The sequence below is a fragment of the Pelophylax lessonae genome (assembly GCF_965119305.1).
Source record: "Pelophylax lessonae genome assembly, chromosome: 5".
Taxonomy (NCBI): domain Eukaryota; kingdom Metazoa; phylum Chordata; class Amphibia; order Anura; family Ranidae; genus Pelophylax; species Pelophylax lessonae.
In genome coordinates this window covers 183118446-183140741 of record NC_138772.1, presented here as the reverse complement: position 1 = coordinate 183140741, position 22296 = coordinate 183118446, and the positions used below count along the sequence as shown (strand labels likewise).

At 43.7% G+C, this 22296-nt stretch overlaps 1 protein-coding gene across 6 annotated transcripts in view; it reads left to right on the top strand.

The window, feature by feature from the left end:
- ZDHHC3 (zDHHC palmitoyltransferase 3) overlaps positions 1-22296 on the top strand; it is a 110882-nt gene that overhangs the window by 19086 nt on the left and 69500 nt on the right. For all 6 annotated transcript variants that reach the window (XM_082258161.1, XM_082258162.1, XM_082258160.1 and 3 more), the window contains one exon: positions 20790-20914. In XM_082258161.1, coding sequence (XP_082114287.1) covers positions 20790-20914 — 125 coding nt within the window. The remainder of the gene's footprint in view (positions 1-20789; positions 20915-22296) is intronic.

Genomic DNA, 22296 nt, shown 5'->3' with positions numbered 1-22296 from the left:
TCCCATAGCCAAGACGGGAAGTGACTGGCAATCCCTCCAAAATGAGGGAATCCCAGGGTGTCACCAGGGTAACTAAAACAATTATCCCAATTTGAAGATTTCCCATATCAAACGGTCTTCATGTCAACCCAAAATTTTGGATTTTCTTTGACTTTAACTTTTGATAATGGTAAACAGGACAAATAGAGAAGGTTAATCTCCCCAATTGTGGCACAAACGACAATAAAAGCTGACAGGTGTTCTAATTCCCCTCCACTCTTTCTAAAACCAAAAAAAAAAAAGTTTTACCTTTTTGGTTATACTTTAAAGAAGTAATGTCACCTGTAAATCTGTGCTATATGAAATGCAAGACACTGAGCTGCATGTGACCACAGCATTAATACATTAAGTAAAAATGTGCATTTTTAGGTGCCGAAATGTTAATTTTATCTTTGTGTAGCATTAAGATTGTTTTAACCTCTATGCATGTAAACAGGTAATAATAAGTGAATTCTTGAGAATTATGCTGCAGAGACCTGTTTTCTATTGGAGTGGAACACCTTAGTATATTTGCAGCTGAAAGCCTCACTTATCAGGATGAATGTTTACTCAGGAAGGTGTGTAGTTCCATGTCTAGGAAATGCATAGCTAATAAGACACCCTGTTGTAACATTTTGTGTCGTCTTTATGAACATTGTGCAAAGTTGCTTTTTTCCTGTCTTGTGTACTTGAAGTAGTGAAACTAAAATTATTCCTTACTCTCAGGTTGGTATGTGCAATAGCAAAAACATTGGGAATATAAACTTCCATCAGGCATTAATCATATGGGAGTTTTTCTTTGGGTTGGTGCAAAAACTAATATTTCAGGTTCTGTTAGACACTGGCATGAGTTACACCACTTAAAGTTCTTAGTATAACAGAAGAATGTTACCACTTCAGGTACAAGAGACGCACTTTAAAGTGGGTCTTGCATTCCACGTTAGGACCACTTCTTTAGTGTGGAATCCCTCCCCCTTGCTGAAATGCTGCATTAAACGTTTAAAAAAATAAATAAAAGACTTAAAGGAGGAAAAAGTTAGACAATTTGTATATTCACCTTTCTGCCGGCTTTGATAGTGCAGGGGTTAACGTCATCATCCTGCTAACAAGATCCTGGAGAATATTGATTTTTCAATATTTCACCTGAAGACTTTGCAGCTTATAGTGCAGGATTGTCTTCTCAGAGGGAGGGTGACGTCACCCTTGACTGATGATGGTTACGTGGATGAAAGGGCAAGTGCACTACCTAACTTTCTCTACCCCCCCCCCCCCCCCCCACAGGTACATTTAAAAAAAAAAAAAAAAAATGTCATGCACTGCTACGATAAGGAGGAGGGGGTCAGACTTTGCTGTTGAGGTGCAAGGTCCTCCTTAAATTGATGCAGGCACAGTGTTCGTTGATGCCATGCCATGGCATGCATGTTACCACGGCGGGTTGGACTCCCATCTTGAGTCCAACTTTTTTTTTTTTTTTTTAATTCAGTAACACAATTGCAACTGACTCAAATTGGCATCTCCTTTTGTCTCCAGACAAAAATGTTACCTCTGTACTGGGCACCCTCGGCAACAGTCAGGATCAACAGCATACACCATCTTATGAATGGGAACCACCAAGGCTTTTCATTGTTTTTCTGTATCCTTGCCATGCGGGATCTAGCTATAGTGTAATATCTGTGGTGTCTGTGTGGATGTTTGGGAATACATGTTGAGCCTCTATGCTGATGACCTGTTGCTCTGTCGCCATTCCCAGTTCTGGTTACATACCGTCTCCAATTTTTCTGCTCAAAGCAACTTTAAAGCTCAACTCTGGGGGAAAAAAAAATAAAAATTTCTTGCAGTGGAGCTGTGCCCACATTGCAAGGGTTAAATGTTCATTTTTGTCTAGAGCAGTGGTCTCCAAATTGCGGTCTGAGGGACACTCCTCCTCCCTCTGACGTCAACAGTGGGGTATTATTCTTTCCACTTATGCGGATGATGAAGCATAAATTCTTCCTCTGACACCAAAGATGGGGCACTATTCCTCCCACTGACACCAGCAATGGAGCACTCCCCCTATTACCTATGATCGGGAACTATTCCTCTTCCACCTAAGCACAGGGGTGCTATGTAATTTTTTATTCCCACTGACCACCAAGCCTGAGGCGTTCTCTACTCCTCCTGGCGCAGTCTGGCCCCCTTAAAGTCTGAAGGACAGTAAACTGGCCCTTTGTTTAGAAAGTTTGGAGACCCCTGGTCTAGGGGAACACAAAAAACACTTAATTACCTCACCTTCTGATCTTCCTAGCAGCTAGTATGATCCCTGCAGCTTTTGCAATACCACATTCCACCAGTCTAGGGTCCTGTCTTCATCATTATTAGAGCAGGGTCTATAGCCCTGCTTTGGATGTAAGGATGCAGAGGGAGAGTGCACTGCCAGATTGTGGTGGAGTGGAAGCTCCAGTAAATTGATTATTTCCTCTCCACTAGACAAAACGGGCAATTAACCCTACAATGCAGGTGCAGTTTCTACTTTGCCAGTCCTTGAGATTTAGGGTTATTACTCATAAAACATAAATACGAGATGGCATTGGGAAGAGTAAGGACTTCAATGCAGTCTCATACCAGGAAGTAGCAGAAGTTTTGCATTGAAGTAAAGGAAGGGTAAGTACAGTATATGCTGCTGGACACCGCACAGGCTTGCTTTAACATAGTTTGGAAATTAATATTATTTAATACACTGTATACACACACACATACTAAATTGAAGAAGTTCTTTCATTGGCCGGTTTATCGTGAAATTTATGTTCGTTCCACCTCGGGATTATATCCCTAACAGTGCTCACGGGAACATTCAGAATCCTTCTGTAACCAATGCCGTCGGTATGTTTTGCAACAATATGGTTGCGAAGGTCTTGAGAAAGCTCTTTTCTTTTACCCATTATGAGATGGTTCTTGTGTACCTTGGTATAGAGACACTTTTTTATATGCCATCTATTGAGACTGAACCAGCTGATATTAATTTACACTGACAAGGTGCAGGATTGCTTTCCAATTACTGATAGATTTAAGCCGGTGTCTTGGCTTTCCATGCCTTTTTGCACCTCCTTCTTCATGTGTTCAATTCTTTTTCTAGAAAAAAGAACAGAATATAGGTCATATGGTATGTAGTAGGGGTCTTCTTGAGGTGCTTAAACAGCCCAATACCCAGGGAGCACCAACTAAATTACAAAATGACAAAAGAAGGGGGGGGGGGGAAGGAAAGTATATATGGGTGTTGAACGGTGGACCCTGTGTATATCAGTTTACTTCATAACAATGCAAATATATAGAAAATTACCAAAATTGTTTATTCATACATAGAAAAATGTATTAAAAAAAATGAAGAATTCCAAGGGGCATATACAGAGTCCTCAAACATAAAAAAACAGGTATGTATTGAAGATAATCAGACATGAGAAGTATACCACATGGAGTTTGCCTACATGTTTCGCGGTACACACTGCTTCTTCTGGGCTTTTTTCCCTGTGTCTGACTCAACAAATCTAATTTACAAAACAGGATCCACGGTTCAATGCCTATATACAGTATCTCACAAAACCGAGTACACCCCTCACATTTTTGTGAATAATTTATTATATCTTTTCATGTCACAACACTGAAGTAATGACACTTTGCTACAATGTAAAGTAGTGAGTGTACAGCTTGTATAAGGCTCCTTTAACACGGGGGGTGCGCCCAATGGAATCCCATTTTGCTCAGCGGGGATCGATTCGCTGAGCAGGCGGATGACCGCTCCATCTCCGCTGTGTGCAGAGATGGAGCTGTCAGAGCCCCGCTCTCCTCTATGGGAGATCGGATGATAATGGACCGCCTGTCTGTTAACATCCAATCTTATCTGATCCTCCAGATGGATGGAAAAAAGGGATTCCATCCATCCAGATTTCAATTTTCAATTATCAGTTTTTTTGCTGCCTGGTCTCAGGAGTGGCCAAACAGCTCCCTGCTGGGACGTTTGTCCTAGTTTCATTTTTAAATGTCTTAAAGGGCACCTTTTTTTTTTTTGGCTTGGATTTTTTTTATTTTGTTTTTGATGCTGCTGTCTCCGGTTCCTGCTGGATATGCCGGCTGGGTTTCGGACTGGCTATATGAGAGCCTTAAGGTCTCCCAGTTTGTGCCAGCGAGCGATTGCCGACTGTAGCTCCGCGCTGGGTCTGCACAGCGACTATAGTTCCATGGACGGGGACGCACACATCTGGCATGTCGGAGTCGCAGCCTACCCCTTGGCCGACAGCACCCTTAATGCGGTGCGGAGGCTGCCTGTCAAGATGGATGCCCACCCTCAGCAGCGTGGTTTGGTAAGTACAGTCCCCCTGTCTGGTTATTGGGCCTGGGGTGAACGTGGGCGACCTCTGAGGGGAGTAGGTCTTTAGGTACCCACTCCTGATTTTCACCCCCCCCCCTTTTATATGCGGGTCTCCTGGGATCCTTACCTCCTGCCATGACCTCTCCCTACCCTGATGGACCCCGAGTCACTGATTTAGTGGGGGCTCCCTTTAGTGTAGCGGCACCTGTGGGTGCTAAGCAGGGTAGTAGATGGCGGGATGGGGGCTTAGGGGGTGTGTGGGCTGCACTGACCGCTCGGGGGGGGGGGGGGGATCTTCACCGTTTTTATAGTACAGGCCTCGGCTGGTGTTATCTCCTACACTGGAGCCGGCGGCCATTTTCTTGGAGACCAGGGATGCTAAGTGAGCGGGAAGCCGCTGCCTCTAGTGGGCGGGGGCTCAATGGGCGTTTCTTGTTACACTGATCAGCGCTGTCCAGACATGCTGCTCTCATGGTGTGGTAACTAGCCTGGGGAGAGTGCTATTTCTTGGCCTCATTACTGCATTTACAGGGGGGGTTCAGGCCCTGGAGGGGCTTTAGTTATTCCCTGATTTATTCTGTGCACAGTGATCGCCTCTTAAAGGCGCGGTACACGCAGGGGGGGGGGGGCGGCGGTCTTGCTGGAACCTGTGGTGCTTCACAGTTTTGCTGCTACAGGAGGCCTTTGATCCTGCCTGTAGGTGTTGCCTCATTACCCTTGCGGTACAGGTTCCAGTGCTTCCACGTTCCCTGTCTGGTCCGTGTACATATACTGCTAGGCCATGTTTCTAACATGGACTCCTCAAGTTTATCGGCGACCCCTGATGTATCCCTGGGGCCAGCATCTGACGCTCATGATGTGTCTTTAATTTCTGTCATGTAAGAAATGTCATTGCAGGAACTTTTTCTAAGAAACGCCCTCGCCCCTCGCCTTTCTCGTTTCAGACCTCAGTTTCTGAGGCTGACATGGTCGCTGGCGACGCAGACCCTCTCCTAGAGGCTGCGTCCCTGCATTCAGATGCTTCTGATGCAGAAGAGGATACTTCTATGCCCGCATTAGCACAGGAAAAGGCTTTCTTTGGTGGATGCTTTCATATCCTCAGTGAGAGACGTCCTTGAACTCACGAATGCGATTTCTAAATCGCAAGGGGACTCAGTCTCCTTTGGATCCCTCAGAGCACAGCAGTCGGCCAGGGTTGTTCCCTGTCCTGAAGTTTTATCCACCTTGATAGAAGAACAATGGTGGCGATCTAGTCGCACGCCTGTGATTCCCACACGTTTAGCCAGGCGCTATCCGTTTGAGGGAGGGATCTTGCACAACTGGACGGTTCCCCCTCAGTTGGACCCCCACCTGTCGCCACCTGTATATGGTGGTGGGCTCTATTCTCAGGCCAGCCATGGCTACAATACTAGTCTCCCAGACTATGTTTGAATGGGTGAAGGCTCGGAGAACGGCACTAACGGCTATTCAGGTACCGTCAGCTGCACTGGAAATTACTGAGCACTTATTGCAGACTCTGCGATTCGTATGTGATGCTAATCTGGATGTCCTCCCGTTTGCAGCTAGAGCATCGGTGGTTGGCCAAGCTTCCTAAAAAAAAAAAAATAAAAAAATTTGGGCAGATCTCCCATACCAGGGTGATCACCTCTTTGGTTCCGCCTTGGATGAATTGATCAAGTTGGTCACTGGGGGTAAGAGCATGTCCCTTCCCCATTCCTCTAAGCCGAAGGCCCCCTCGCATGAGTGGGGTCCTTCCTTTACTGCCCAGAAGCATCATTTTCGTGCGACCGGGTCGCAGCCATCACAACGGATGTCAGGTGGTAAAGGCTCCGGGACACGATGGGCTGGGAAACCAAACCCTTCCGCTCCCTGCATCCCCAGGCAGACCTCTGTCAGGGCTCCAGGGACTCCCTGCTTTGGCAGCTCAGTTCTCTGAACATCCTTCACGGGAAGTCCTTTCTTCCGGTTCTGTGGACAGTGCTGACAATGGATGCCTGTCTGACTGGTTGAGGGGGGAGTGCTGGACACTCTGACTGTCCAGGGTACTTGGAATCAAGTTGTGCTTGATCCCTTGGACGTGCATTCTCAAAGGGTGTCCTGTCCGAGTCCAGTCGGTCAATGTCACACATCAAGAGGGCACCAAGGGTGCCCTGGCGGCTCTGGAGGCAGCCGAGATTTTGAGTTGGGCTTAGGCTTATGTTCCAGCCCTATCCGTCGTGTATATCCCCGGCGTAAGACAACTGGCGGGCGGACTATTTGTGACGACAAACTCTGGGTCAGGATGTGTGGTCTCTGCATCCGCAAGTGTTTCACCAGTTGTGATTCCTACCTTGCTTGAGGCTAGGAAGTCCACTCCTAGGCCGGTCTGTCACGTACTGGGAAAGTGTACATTACTTGGATGTGGTTTGGGCGATACGGGTGTATCTTGAGGTTATTGAGTCCTTTCGTGAGTCGAACTCTCTCTCTGTTTGTGAATACGAATGACCCCAGAAAGGTCGGGCTGCATCTACGTCGGCCATTTCCAGATGGGTCAGACAAACGGTGGTGAAGGCGTATTCTCTTAAGGGCAAGGTTCCGCCTTTCCCTGTCGCTGCTCACTCTACGCGGGCGTTGAGTGCCTCCTGGGCCTTCCGCCATCAAGCGTCAGTGCTGCAGGTTTGTACGGCAGTCACCTGGTTGTCGGTACACACATTCATCATACTTTGTAGAGTGGATGTGCTGGCATCTGCAGATGCGTCTTTTGGCTGCAAGATTTTCCGGACCGCTGTGTAAGGAGTGATCTCCTTGTTATCCTCCTTTTTGTGGTTTTGTTACATTTGAGCCGCAGTTGGTTCTTGTTTGGCTCCATGTTTTATTGTTGGCTATGTTAGCCGTGGGAATTGCATTCCTTTAAGTTTGTCCTTTTCCCACCCCTCAGTGGTTACTGCTTTTGGATGTCCAAACCGTCTAAGATTTAAAGCAGTAGCTACGTCAGTCGGTGGACAAAAGAGAAAATGGGATTTTGATCCGGTCCGCCGGAAAATCTGACAGGCGGACTGGATCAGAAAGCCTGCGTGAAAGGGACCTAGCAGTGTAAATTTGCTGTCCCCTCAAAATGCCACAACACACAGCCATTAATGTCAAAACTGCTGGCAACAAAAGTGAGTACACCCCCCAAGTAAAAATGTCCAAATTGGGCCCAATTAGCCATTTTCTCTCCCCGGTGTCATGTCACTCATTAGTGCTACAAGGTCTCAGATGTGAATGGGGAGAAGGTGTGTTAAATTTGGAGTTATCGCTCTCATTCTCTCATACTGGTCACTGGAAGTTCAACATGGCAAGAATTGTTGCTCTACATAAAGATGGCTAATGGGCCATACACACTATAAGATTTTCTGAAGACTTTTTCCTTTAGATTTACCAAAACCATATAATATGAGGTCAAACCTAAACACTTTCAATTTGTATGCAATCTGGCTGGCCCTTGCACTACATAGAAAAGGTAAATCTGAAGGAAAAAGTCTTCAGAAAATCTTATAGTGTGTATGGCCCTTAAGTCTATAAGAAGATTGCCAAGACCCTGAAACTGAGCTGCAGCACGGTAGCCAAGACATACAGTGGTTTAACAGGACAGGTTCCACTCAGAACAGGCCTCGCCACGGTCGACCAAAGAAGTTGCATTCATGTGCTCAGCATCATATCCAGAGGTTGTCTTTGGGAAATAGACATGTGAGTGCTACCAGCATTGCTGCAGAGGTTGAAGGGGTGGGGGGGTCAGCCTGTAGGTGCTCAGACCATACCTTGCACACTGCATCAAATTGGTCTACATGGCTGTCATCCCAGAAGGAAGCCTCCTCTAAAGATGATGCTCATGAAAGGCCGCTAACAGTTTGCTGAAGACAAGCAGACTAAGGACATAGATTACTGGAACCATGTCCTGTGGTCTGGAGAGACCACAATAAAACTTATTTGGTTCAAATGGTGTCAAGCTCTTGTGGCGGCAACCAGGTGAGCAGTACAAAGACAAGTGTGTCTTGCCTTCAGTCAGGCATGGTGGTAGGAGGGTCATGGTCTGGGGCTGCATGAGTGCTGCTGGCACTGGGGAGCTACAGTTCATTGAGGGAACCATGAATGCCAACATGTACTGTGACATACTGAAGAATAGCATGAGCCCCCTCTTTACGGACACTGGGCCGCAGGGAAGTATTCAACATAATGACCTCAAACACACCACCTAGACGACCACTGCCTTGCTAAAGAAGCTGAGGGTAAAGGTGATGGACTGGCCAAGTATGTCTCCTGACCTAAACCCTATTGATTGAGCATCTGTGGGGCATCCTCAAACCGAAGGTGGAGGAGCGCAAGGTCTCTAACATCCACCAGCTCCCTGATGTCGTCATGGGTGAGTGGAAGAGGACTCCATTGGCAACCTGTGAAGCTCTGGTGAACTCCATGCCCAAGAGGGTTAAGGCAGTGCTGAAAAAATAATGGTGGCAAAACAAAATATTGACACTTTAGCCCCAATTTGGACATTTCCACTTAGGGGTGTACTCACTTTTGTTGCCAGCAGTTTAAACATTAATGGCTGTTGAGTTATTTTGAGGGGACAGCAAATTTACACTGTTATAAAAGCTGTACACTCATTTACTTTACATTGTAGCAAAGTGTCATTTCTTCAGTGTTGTCACATGAAAAGTTATATTAAAATATTTACAAAAATGTGAGGGGCGCACTCACTTTTGTGAGATACTGTATGCTCTCCTTTTTTCCCCCTTCTCTTCTTCTTTTGTCATTCAATACTTTTCCCCTGCGCCATTCCATCTTATTACACATAACTTAGAGCTACGCGATTAATCGTTAAAAAATCGTGATCTCAATTCAACCCCCCCCCCCCCCCCCCCCTCGATCTTAATCTGGCATTCCGTGATTCATGTAACAAAACAAAGATGTTCCATGCTCAGAGCTGTCAAAAAAAAAAAACCAGCCTACAACATTTATCACATCATTGCTCAGCTGAGAGATAAAGAAACCTTTTATCGTGTTCAAAGGGATGAACTTCAGTCTGTAAATGAGGTCAGTTTAACTACTTAAAGACTTTTTCTGAAACTTTTTGCTTACAGGTTAAAATTTGTATTTTTTGCTAGAAAATTACTTGGAACTCCCAAACGTATATTTTTTTTTAGCAAACGTTTATATTTTTTTTTTGGCAGTCCTTGCAATATTTTATGTCCCACTGTATTTGCGCAGTAGTCTTTCAAATGCAATGTTTTTGGGATAAAATATAATTTAATGAAAAAAGAAAAAAGCGTAAAGTTAGCCCCAATTTTTTGTATATTGTGAAAGATGATGTTACACCGAGAATTGTGAGAGAATAGTGATTTTTATTGTGCAGCTCTAACATACCCTGATTTCTGAACGTCTTTGTTTTGGTTTCTTTGTATGTATGGTTTTGCATAGGTTGTTACCAACCTGTGGGGAAAATGTAATGTCAATAGCACCTTTTAGAAATCTATTTACCTAGAAAAATGGTGACGTGTTCAATACTTCACCTGCTGTATATACATATGTACTTTCTATGGTATGCCACGCTTCATGCTACTAAGCAATAAATGACACTCTTCAATATAGCATTTGTGCTTATACTGTGTATAAATAAATAGAATTGTCTTTTTCTCTAAAGTGGCGTACACACTAGATGAAAATCGGACGAACGATCGCCCGATTTTTCCTCGTTGTTTCACAGCAAGTTGGAACCGATGAAAGAAAATTTGTGTGAAAACTCCCGTACGACAAAGGCTTTTTTTTTTTTTTTTGTTTGTCTATGGTTTCTGATCATGGGCAGTCTTTTTTGTTTCTTCTTTTGTTTTTGTTTTTTTGTAATAAAATCGTACAAAAACGGTACACAATAAGCAAAAATCGTTTGTTCTGCTCCCGTACGAGATAAAAATTGGCGCTTATCCCTTCTTTCATTCAGAAGGTCAGAATCAGTTGTAGATTATTTTGTACACACTAATAGGAAAATCGTGCAAAAGCTCTTTGGACGAAAGTCTTCACCCGATTTTCTTATAGTGTGTACGAGCCTAAAGGGACACCATTTCCAGACTATGTTAAAGCAAACGTGTATATGTGTGTGTGTGTGTGTGTGTGTATTTATATATATATATATATATATATATATATATATATATATATATATATATATATATATATATAATATATATTAGGGATGCACCGAAATGAAATTCTTGGCCGAAGCCGAATAATAATGAAATGTTTGGCCGAAGGCCGAATACCGAACGCGGTGTTTCGCATTTTTTCCATTTATTTTGCCAATTTTTTGTCCTCTCTTGTCCTCTCGTGTCTCTCTCTCTCTCTCTCTCTCTCTCTCTCTTGTCCTCTCATGTCTCTCTCTCTCTCTCTCTCTCTCTCTCTCTCTCTCTCTCGTCCTCTCATGTCTCTCTCCCTAAATGTTACTGTAGGGAATGGGATTCAGTGCACACTGCAGCCTTGTACCATAGGGTTAATGTTAGTGACACTGTAGGGATTGGGAAGGATGTTGGGAATGGAAATCAGGAAGCATGCAGGCAGCCTTGTAAATTTTAATTGCAGATACAGGGCACTGGGCAGGTCAGGGTTAATGTGGTAACATCAATTACTCAGTGACAGTCAGTCAGTGTCAGTGTGGACTCGATCAGATTATACTGTGACAGACAGTCTCTCATAGTGGTGGTAGTAGGAGGCTGGAGGTGGACTAGTATGAGCCTGGAAAGGAGCACAGCCGCATACATACATTACTCACTCGTGCACTGCAGCCCGCCCCACACATTCAGTGAGTCTTACTCTCCTCCCTAGTTTTTTCAATGGCACATTCAGGAAGCCAATCACGCCGTGAGTAGCGGCACAGCGGAACCAATCATGTGTGCAGGCACGCGTGATTGGTTCGCTGAGCAGCTAATCACGGCGTGATTGGCTTCCTGAATGTGCCATTGAAAAAACTAGGGAGGAGAGTAAGACTCACTGAATGTGTGGGGCGGGCTGCAGTGCACGAGTGAGTAATGCATGTATGCTCACCGCTGAAGTGTCCCGGCTTCCCCTGCCTAACACGGAAGTCTGTGAGTCCTCCTGTCCTCCTCCGAGTCCCTTCCCCCTGTAAATATCGTGACCTCGGCGATATGAATATCGCCTACGGCCACAGAACGATAGTCGATATCATATCGACTATCGTTCAGCCCTATTGTTCGGCACAAAATTATTCGGCCTTTTGACTTATTCGGCCGAACACCGAAAGTGCTATTTTTTCTATTTTCGGCCGAATAATGTTCGGCCGCCGAATATTTGGTGCATCCCTAATAAATATATATAAATTTTCTTTTATATACAGTATATATCGAATCCCATATCTTTTTTCTTCTTTTTTTTTTTTTTTTTTTTCTTCGTAGAAGCCATAATCTAACTTGTGTTTAATTGCCAGCCAGATTGTTTTACACTAGAAGTCAAGTGTTTGCATGAAAAGCACTGAGTGCAGTCATTTGACAAACAAATTGTGGTGATGTCAGAAGTTGCCAAACCATACTTGGGTATGTTTTGCTTTGTAATGAACACAGGTTCCTAGTTTTAAACCGGTAGTTATTTAGCCAATGCTATAAGAAGGGCCAATTTAACGAACATTGGCCCTCCTTGTTCTGTTGGTGTCAGTTCAAGTGTGTGGTGTGTGGTGCTGGTACTTCTAAGGAAAGAAGGAACGTGCTTTAAAATAAAAAAAAAAAATGATCCAAGCCTAGATTCTAGATGCACACTGGACTTTTTTTTTTTTTTGCCCCTCCTAGGGCATCTGTTTTTTTTTTTTTTTCCCTGTCCCTATCGCCCCTGCTTGTTAGCCTGTGTCTCCTTGCACACATAGGCTTTTACTGGAGTTTAGAGGCAGAAAAACCCCACTGTCAGTGCATCCAGGAGCAGCAGAGTTTTGGCAGAAAAAACGCTTGAGGCTCCGTTCACATGCAGGCGTTTTGGGGAGTTTTTCTGCTCTAGGATCAGCTCTCAAAACACGCAACAAGACAAATCCTATTCATTTCAATGGCCCCTGTTCACATCTGAGCGTTTTGACGCTGTGAGCAAAACGCTCAAAAAAGTACATGAGCTTCTTTTTGGGCAGATTACAGGCGTTTTCCATTGGTCTCTATTCAATCTAAAAAAGCCTGCACAAAAAACACCTGTAAATCGCGGTAAAAAAAACGCTACTCTCAGGTGTGAATGTAGCCTGACTCTTATAAATGCACTTTAACGCTAGGTGCGTTTAACGCTTGAGCATTAATTCATTTTAATAGCCAGAATAAATTATTCTGGTCAATGAAATGGATTATCGCCCAAACGCTTGACGTGGCTAAACTTGCCTAAAGATGTTTTGCAAGGATCAAGCTTTTTTTTTTTTTTTCTGCTAAAATTCCCCTGCCAGGAGGAAAGATGTCTAGGAGAGATACAAAAATGTCCAGTGTGCATGAGGCCTAATAAAGCAGTTTTTAAAAATAAATCTAACCCCTAGCAATGCTTTTTAAAAAAGGAAGCAACAAAAGTTTCACCTTTTTTTTTTTTTTTTTTCTTTCAACAGTTTTTTTTTAGCTGTAATATACATGAAAAATTGGAAATATTAACCATTACAGTGTGCGGAAGTTGGACACACATGTAAACCCTGCCGATTATACTGTAGTTTATGTACGGTTCTAGAACTCTGAAAGTAGTCATAGGTAATGGATGATCATTAGGGTGATTCTGCAGCAAAGGTTGACAGTCACTGCAGACTGACTGCAGCAGACATCTAGAGCTGACAGCTCCCATCGGAGGAGAGTGTGGGCTGAAAACCAGGATAGCTATTTGGTCTGAAAGACTGTTCTTCCAAGATAAGGAGAGACATTTGGGGGAAGGCACTGCCCATAGACATGCATAACATGTACATTGTAACATTTACATTTAATGTACATTGTAACATTTGTTTATATGTAGTAATCTGGGGAAATAAAAGTTCAACAAAATAACGGGGTGGGCAACTACATGGCAGATGAGGTTTAATGTTGAAAAATGTAAAGTAATGCACTTGGGGGCCAGAAACCAGAAAGCAAGCTACTCACTAGGGGGGGGAACCTCTGGGGGATTCTAGGATGGAAAAAGACTTGGGGGTACTGGTAGACAACAGGCTTGGAAGTGGCATGCAATGCCAAGCAGCTGCAAGCAAAGCCAACAGAATACTGGGATGTATAAAAAAGGGGATTCACTCCAGAAATAAAGAGATTATTCTCCCGCTCTACAAGACTCTGGTCCGGCCACATCTGGAGTATGCTGTCCAGTTCTGGGCACCGGTCCTCAGGAAGGATGTGCTGGAACTGGAGAGAGTCCAGAGAAGGGCAACAAAAATAATTAGGGGGATGGAGGACATCAGCTATGAGGAAAGACTACAAGCACTGAACCTATTCTCTCTGGAGAAGAGACGATTGAGGGGGGATATGATATCAATGTACAAATACTGTACTGGCGACCCTAGCATAAGGAACAAACTATTCAGAGTAAGGAAATACAATAAGACACGTGGCCACTCACTAAAACTAGAGGAAAGACGGTTTAACCTTAAAATGCGTAAGGGGTTCTTCACTGTAAGAGCGGTAAGGATGTGGAATTCTCTTCCACAAGCAGTCGTATCAGCAGGGAGCATTGATCGTTTCAAAAAACTATTAGATGGGCACCTTAGAGACCACAACATACAGGGGTATACAATGTACGGTTAAAAGCAAACACACACACACATGCACATCATAGGTCAGTGATGGCAAACCTTGGCACCCCAGATGTTTTGGAACTACATTTCCCATGATGCTAAACTACAATGCAGAGTGTATGAGCATCATGGGAAATGTAGTTCCAAAACATCTGGGGTGTCAAGGTTTGCCATCACTGTCATAGGTTGAACTGGATGGACTGATGTCTTTTTTCAACCTCACTAACTATGTAACTATGTAGCAGTTGGAGTGTTTACCACTTCACATCCAGGTAAATTTTTGACATTTTTCAGACGCAACTAGAATCTGCGTTTCTGTCTACAGAATAATTTAAAACCCTCAAACGTTGTGGAGTGGGTTTACCAAGGGCAAATAGACTGTGCGCATTGCAAGTGCAGTTTTATACATTTTCCCCAGAGCTTAGTAAATGTGGTAAAGCTGCTAATTTTCATCATACAATCATGTGCAAGCAAAAATGCTGTTTTTTTGGTGTTTATTTCTTTTTTTTCTTTTACACCTAATTGGTGCGAATATACAGCATGTTCCCGCATCGCATCCACACCCCCGGCAGTTCACACTGCCATATGCGATACACTGGGGGTGTCAATAAACAATTAAAATTCAGGCCCAATTCACTACTCTCTACTGGCTCGAATTCCTAACCACAATCTGATGAAAGCTCCCCACTGCTCACATCATTTGAGATAGTAAGGATTGTATTTGTCTCCTCAGGTGTTCAAAATCTTTTGGACATGGCGGCTAGTACTGATGGCCTGCAGGACCGGTCACTGATGGAGGTACTGATGGCCTGCGGGACAGATCCCGGCTGGCCAGTTCCCTTTATTGGGGAGGGTCATGTGGTGCACAGTAATGTGCAAGTGCCGGTTCACATTTGTGCGATGCAGGAACGCTGCGAATATATACAGCGTGTTCCCGCATCACATCCGCACCCCTGGCAGTTCACACTGGCATATGCGATATGCTGGGGGAGTCAAAAGTTAACGACACCCCCAGATCAGATCGCATATCGCAGTGCGATCTGAAAGTTCGCACAGAATCGGATCGCACAAGTGTTAACCACCATGCGATCCAATTCTGCTGCGGACCAAAAAAAGGGTCATGTGCGAGTTAGGTGCCATTGCGGTGCAAATTCAGCCATACTAGCAGTGCGCTCCGAGTTACATGCGATCTCTGTGTTCGCAGAAATGTGAACCGGCACTAAAGCTTTACCACATTTACTAAGCTCTGGGGTAAATGAGTGCAACTTGTGAAGTGCACAGTGTATTTGCCGTTAGTAAATCCATAAATCCACCCCTGTATGTTTTCTTGAAGCAGAGGCCTTGTAGAATATATGGTAATAGTTGTAGTGTACACAAACACCACAGAATACACAATTGTTTGGTAAAATATAAAAGATAGGGTTGCGGCAAGTAAGTAGATACCAAATTTGTCAGAACTAAAAATTGTGCACGCCTGTGAAATGCCAAAAAAACTATGGTACCTAAAAAAAAGTTTTTTATAGATGCCTTAAAAGCCTTTTATGTGTAATCAGTTTGAGGTAACATTGAATTATGGGGCTATAATTATTACTCACACGCTGACGTTCATGACAATACCTCACCTGTGTGGTGCATTCACTGTTTACATACACATATGGTTCCTTTGCATTTGTTTGCTCAAGTAAGTATACACTAGGTGCTTTCATTTTTTTTTTTTTTTTTTTTTTTTTTTTTTTTTTTTTTTTAGTTTTTTTTTTTATTTTAGTTTATCACAATGTCATTTTTTTTTTTTTTTATCACTTTTTTTTTTTTTTTTGCCATAACAAAAGGGCTGACAGGTTCTCGTTATGGAGACAATAACCTCCCTGGCGGTCTGATTATTATGTCCAGATTTCTGTGCTAAAAGTGGTACATTCTTTTGCATGGAAATCTGTTGTTTTACATTTTAAAACTCGCCTTCCCCTGCGATCCCCCCCGCCGTCCTCTCGCTGTGTGCTCGGCCTATGCCGGCACCTGTCTTCCGGATCCCTTCACTGCGAGCGTTGCGACGCAGGGGGGTGGAACCGGCGACAATTTAAAAAATGTAAATACACAAATGACATGATACAAAGCTGTGATCCTAACGGATTACACTGTATCATGCCATTCCACCACAGGATTTCACCTGTGACTTTTACAGTGCCCTCCCTGTGCTTTTCCAGTTCTTTGTGCCTGGAAAATTGAGAACGACCATGGCGTCCAAAAAGCATTCTTTTTGCGCAAAAATGCTTTTAGACGAACTGGAAAACAGCGACAGCTAAACGGAGTTACTTGAAGAACTGAGCTGTAGCAGTTCGTGGGAAAATTCGTCATCAGGTACGGAAAGTGACGACAGCGATGATTCTGATGTCTCTTTCTTGCACATCGCTCCGTTGGAAATTCTGAAGAATCATTTGATGTACTTTCCAAATTCCACAAGCTATGTGCCAGAAAGAGACATCAGAATCCTTGCTGTCGTTACTTTCCTTACCTGATGACGAATTTTCCCACTAATTGCTGTCGCTCAGTTCTTCAAGTAACTCCGTTTCGCTGTCGCTGTTTTCCAGTTCGTCTAAAAGCGCTTTTGCGCAAAAAGAACGCTTTTTGGAAGCCATGGTCGTTCAAAATTTTCGAGGCACAAAGCACTCAAAAAGCACAGGTAGGAAAAGTCACCAGGTGCAATCCTGTGGTGAAATGGCATGATACAGCGTAAACCGTTAGGATCACAGCTTTGTATCATGCCATTTAGTGTATTTACACTTTTGAATTTGCTACCGGTTCCACCCCCCCTGCATCGCAACGCTCGCAGGGAAGGGAACCGGAAGGCAAGTGCCAGCAATCGGCCGTGCACAGAGCGGGGAGAGAGTGTGAGGACGGCGGGGGATCGCAGGGAAGGCGAGTATCATTCTGGGGTAATCCCGAGTGTGGCTCGGCTACCGCTTTTGGTACTGAAAGTTAACCCCGAGCCACACTCGGGAATACCGCCTGTGGGGTTAAGTGCCTATTAAACCCCCAATGTCTCCCCTGCCCTCCCCAAATTGTGCTTGATAAGCTGCCTCCCCTCAGTAGCCAGGGGAATTAATTAACTGAAACTGCAAGTGATAAAAGGTTTGTCGATTTCGGTTTCACTTGCAGAGAAGCTTGGGGAACAAACAGATCTGGAAATAGTGCCCCATTTTTGCTGTCGGTGGAAGAAATTATGCCCCAATGTTGGTGTCAATGGGTGAAATAGTGCTCCATTGTTGGTGTCAGTGGCAAGAGTTATGCCCCGCTGTTGGTGTCAGTGGGAGGAAGAGTGCCCCAAGGGCCAGCTAAAGGCAAGTAAAGGCTACATTTGGCCCCTGGGCTGCAGTATGAAGATCACTCGTCTAGGATTTACTACAATAATCTACTCAAAACCCTGTATATTTGATGAGTGAAAGATGCATTTAACATCTGAAATACACATTGCTTATAAACTAGTAGTCCTTTCTGTTTGACCACTGGCTAGTTTACTGACTGGTATTCAAATTGTACATGTTTAGGGTGTCCTTGATTATCTATACATTTTAATTTAAGTAGGTAAGGGTTGGAACCACTGTTGGGTTTTTATTGATGGTTGTGAAGCTTCCCTACTCTTTCTGTGCAGATGACAGAAATTGGTAAGAAATCTCTTTAACAGCTTGGCAGAAAATCTAACCTTTCCCCATTTTTCCAAAACATAAAAATATAACTGCTGTTCCACTTTATTGTTAAAAATAACCATAACTTTGTCCCAAGACATCTTTATGCAATAGGTCGCTTTAAAATGATATAAAATATATCACTACTCTGCAAATACTCTCTACTATTCAGTGATAATGCTCACATAAAAAGTCTGTCGTGTGTTTATTGTACAGAGCTGAATATAAAGGGTTTGAGTTAATTAAAACTGGAGAAGAACAAAATTGCTGAATTTTTTTAGTTATTCCAGAAATGAAAAGTACATCTTGATTTTTTGCTATCGACAGCGGCTCCAATTTTGTTCTTTTTCTTTTATCCTTTTTCAATGGATCATCACCATAAGTGTCAAAGAAAGCATATATAATCCTGGCTCCTTAACCACTTGACCTCCGGAAAGGTAACCCCCTTCATGACCAGGCCATTATTTGTGATATAGCACTGCTTTATTTCAACTGACAGTTTGGCAGCCATATGACAATGTTCCCAATTAAAGCGGAGTTCCGGGCACAAAAAAGATTTTTTTTTTTTTTTTTTGTGCCCCTCCGCTAGGTATGCCTCACCTGAAAAGGAATTGGATAGTTATTTTTTTTTTTTTTTTTTGTTTACTCACCTTTTTATTGAAGATCGTAAATACTCACCTATGACAGCTTCCTCCTCCAGCGCCGAGGCTCACCCCGTCACTTCCTGCCTCGCGATGATTCCTGGGAGCTAAACGTCATAGCTCCCAGGAATCAATGCGCCGCACCGGCCCCGCTCGTCATTTCCGGGCGACGCCGCATTCCCCTGCTAAACAGCTTCTGGGCATGCCCAGAAGCTGTTTAGGAATGCGGCGCCGCACCGGAAATGTGACGAGAGGGGCCGGTGCAGTGCATTCTGGGACACGAAGACGCGGAAGAAGACAGAGAAGAGGACCGCGCCGGCTTCAGCTGCCCACAACCGAGATGGAAACGCTGTGGAAGAAAATTTCTAAGTAAGTATTTCTTCTTACAGGTAAGTGCGAATCGGGACAGATCAGAGGCTAGCCATTGTGGAATGTGCTAGCCCTGACTGTCCCGGGGGTATGTTCAGAAAAAAATCATTTCTGTGCCCGGAACTCCGCTTTAAGATGTATGTATTTTTTTCCCCACAAATGGAGCTTTCTTTTAGTGGTTTTTGGTCACCTGCGTTTTTTTTTTTTTTTGCTCTTTAAATAAAAAAAAAGTAAAAAATATTTTTCACTTTCTGCTATAAAACATACCCAATAAAAAAAATGTAAAAAATCAAACTCCTTTGATTTAGACCCGGTTCACACTTCTGCGTGTGCCGGTATCGCATGTCATGTCGGAGCGCACTGCTCCGACATGACATGCGATCAGCTGTGCGGTGCGAGTTTAGCCATACAGTTTGTATGGCTAAATTCGCACCGCACCCGCAGCAAAGACGCACAGGAGGCATTTTTGCTGCCGCATCAGGATCGGATCGCACAGCGGTTCACACTTGTGCGATCCGATCCTGTGCGAACTGCACGATCGCACTGCAATATGCGATCAAACTGGGGGTGTCGTTAAGATTACATTGACACCCCCAGCGGATCGCATATGGCAGTGTGAACTGCCGGGGGTGCGTGTGCGATGCGGGAACAGGCTGCGAATTCGCAGCCTTCCCGCATCGCAATAGTGTGAACCGAGCCTTAGGCCCAGATGTATTCTGCTACATATATTTGGTTAACAAAAATAAAATAAAAATAAGTTGTAGCGTTCAAAAACCTATTGTATATATTTATGGAATTTTTATTTATTTTTTTTGCTAGTAATGACAGCGATCAGCAACTTAATGCGGGTCTGCGATATTGAGGCGGACAAATCGGACACTTTTTTGGAAACCAGTGACACCAATACAGTGATCAGTGCTTAAAATATGCCTGAGGGCAGGGACTGATATGAATGTGCAATGTATATGTAAAGCACTGCGTAAATTGACAGCGCTTTATAAGAACCTGAAATAATAAGTGAGTTAACATTTAGGGTGATCAAGGGGTTAAATGTGTGGCCAACATGTGTTACTGTGTACTGTGTGTGCTTTTTTTTACTAAGCAATGTGCTGTTTTTTACTTCCTGCTTTGCAGGAAGAAAATAACAGCACATTCCTGCTGTCAGAAGGGAGCCCTGTGTTTGTTTACCTACACAGGCTATCATCAGTAATGTCTGCAGCTGATCTTAGGGTGCCAGTGACCAATCAGCACCGGCTGATTGGTTCATGCTGCAGGCAATCGCAGCACAGCCAGGGCGGCAGGGGAGCTCCCTACCTCGGTGCGCGGATCATATACTAGGTACATGATCCTGCGCAGGAGAGCTGCCTTTTCTCTGTATATGGTCAGCAAGGACTTAAAGTAGATCTTCACCCTCAAAACAAAGTTCCCTCCTCTCCATCTCTTTCCCTCTGCTACACAAACATGTTTCTCTTTTTTTTTCTTCTTTAACTTTTTGTAATTCATTTTTTTGACTCTGCCCCCCCCCCCCCCATTCACCTCATTCACCTGGGCGGGTGATGTAAACTGTGCTTCCTTTGACTTCTGGATATGCACGTTACATATCCCAGCAGGCAAGGGCTTTCATTCAGAAAATAAGGGGGCATGCCTAGCAGCTCCTCATCTGGGAGGCCCACCAGCTGAACCCAGAAGAGCTGGGCAGCTTCCTGATGCTGTCACACTAAAATATGGCGATGCAGACCTGAGCAGTGGAAGAAGAGAAGAGGATCTCAGTAGGGCAACACTGGATCCGCTGCGTGGGTGAGTATCTAAACTGTGCAGAACCCAAAACTTCGTAAGCATGGGTTAAAAAATTGGGCAGGGGGATAGTGATGAGCCGCTTTAAAAGTTTCTTTTGGTTTTAAGCCTGAACTGAATGGCTTCACATTCAGTTCTCTACCTATTCCTCTACCCTGTATGTATAACTACAAAGTATTTGATGAATGTATTTTTTTTTTCAGGGTACTGTTCCCAAAGGAAATGCCACAAAGGAATTCATTGAAAGCTTGCAATTGAAACCAGGGCAGGTGGTTTACAAGTGTCCGAAATGTTGTAGCATCAAGCCGGACAGGGCTCACCACTGCAGGTACTGCTTTACCTTACCATCACTATACACCATCATTCTACTAAAGGGAGGAAATGTCTTGTTATCATGATGTAATAAATCCTAGATTAATGGGGATTAGTAAATCCGAGCTCCCACTCTAATTCCTAAGAAGATTAAAAGAACACCACAATTAGAATTGTGCTTGATAAAATATACTCAGTATTTGTATTCGACGCACCTTAAAGGTGATCAGAAAATTGCTTCTGTGACTCAGACACACCTTTAAATGTGATCAGAAGATTGCGTCTGGTTAACAGTTAACAAAGGAAATAATTATATAGTTTGTTAGGCTCCATGCACACTAGCATTTTGCATAAGCTCGAAAAAATGCTGGATGAAAAATGCTGATAGCATTTTGTGCCAGCTTCTAGTAGCATTTTAGTAGCTTTTAGGAGCATTAGAATTGTATAAGCTTTTTTGCAGTACATGGTGAAAAAAAAAAAGCGTTCGTAGCATTTATAAGTAGTTAGGAGCATTCAGTATTTTATTTCTGCTGGAAAAACGCTCCAAGAAACTCTACAAAAACAAAAAATATTTTCTGCTCCCAGAAGCTGAAGCTCAAAAATGCTAATATGCTATGTGTCCATGCACACTACTTTAGGCTAACGCTATTTCTCTTTCGTTCATTGACAGACACAGATCCTGATCTTCGTAACCATTGGATTATACTGCCCCCTACAGGAGTAGGACACTAGGCAGAAAAAAAAGTCTCTCTCTCTCTCTCTCTCTCTCTCTTTCTCTCTTTCTCTCTTTCTCTCTTTCTCTCTTTCTCTCTTTCTCTCTTTCTCTCTTTCTCTCTTTCTCTCTTTCTCTTTCTCTCTTTCTCTCTTTTTCTCTCTCTCTTCTTTTCTCTTTTTCTCTTTTTCTCTTTTTCTCTTTTTCTCTTTTTCTCTTTTTCTCTTTTTCCTCTCTCTCTCTTTCTCTCTCTCTCTCTCTCTCTTTTTCTCTCTCTCTCTTTTTTCTCTCTCTCTCTCTTTTTCTCTCTCTCTCTCTCTTTTTCTCTCTCTCTCTCTCTTTTTCTCTCTCTCTCTCTTTTTCTCTCTCTCTCTCTCTTTTTCTCTCTCTCTCTCTCTTTTTCTCTCTCTCTCTCTCTCTCTTTTTCTCTCTCTCTCTCTCTCTCTTTTTCTCTCTCTCTCTCTCTCTTTTTCTCTCTCTCTCTCTCTCTCTTTTTCTCTCTTTCTCTCTCTCTCTCTCTTTTTCTCTCTCTCTCTCTCTTTTTCTCTCTCTCTCTCTCTTTTTCTCTCTCTCTCTCTCTCTCTCTCTCTCTCTTTTTCTCTCTCTCTCTCTCTCTCTCTCTCTCTCTCTCTTTTTCTCTCTCTCTCTCTCTCTCTCTCTCTCTTTTTCTCTCTCTCTCTCTCTCT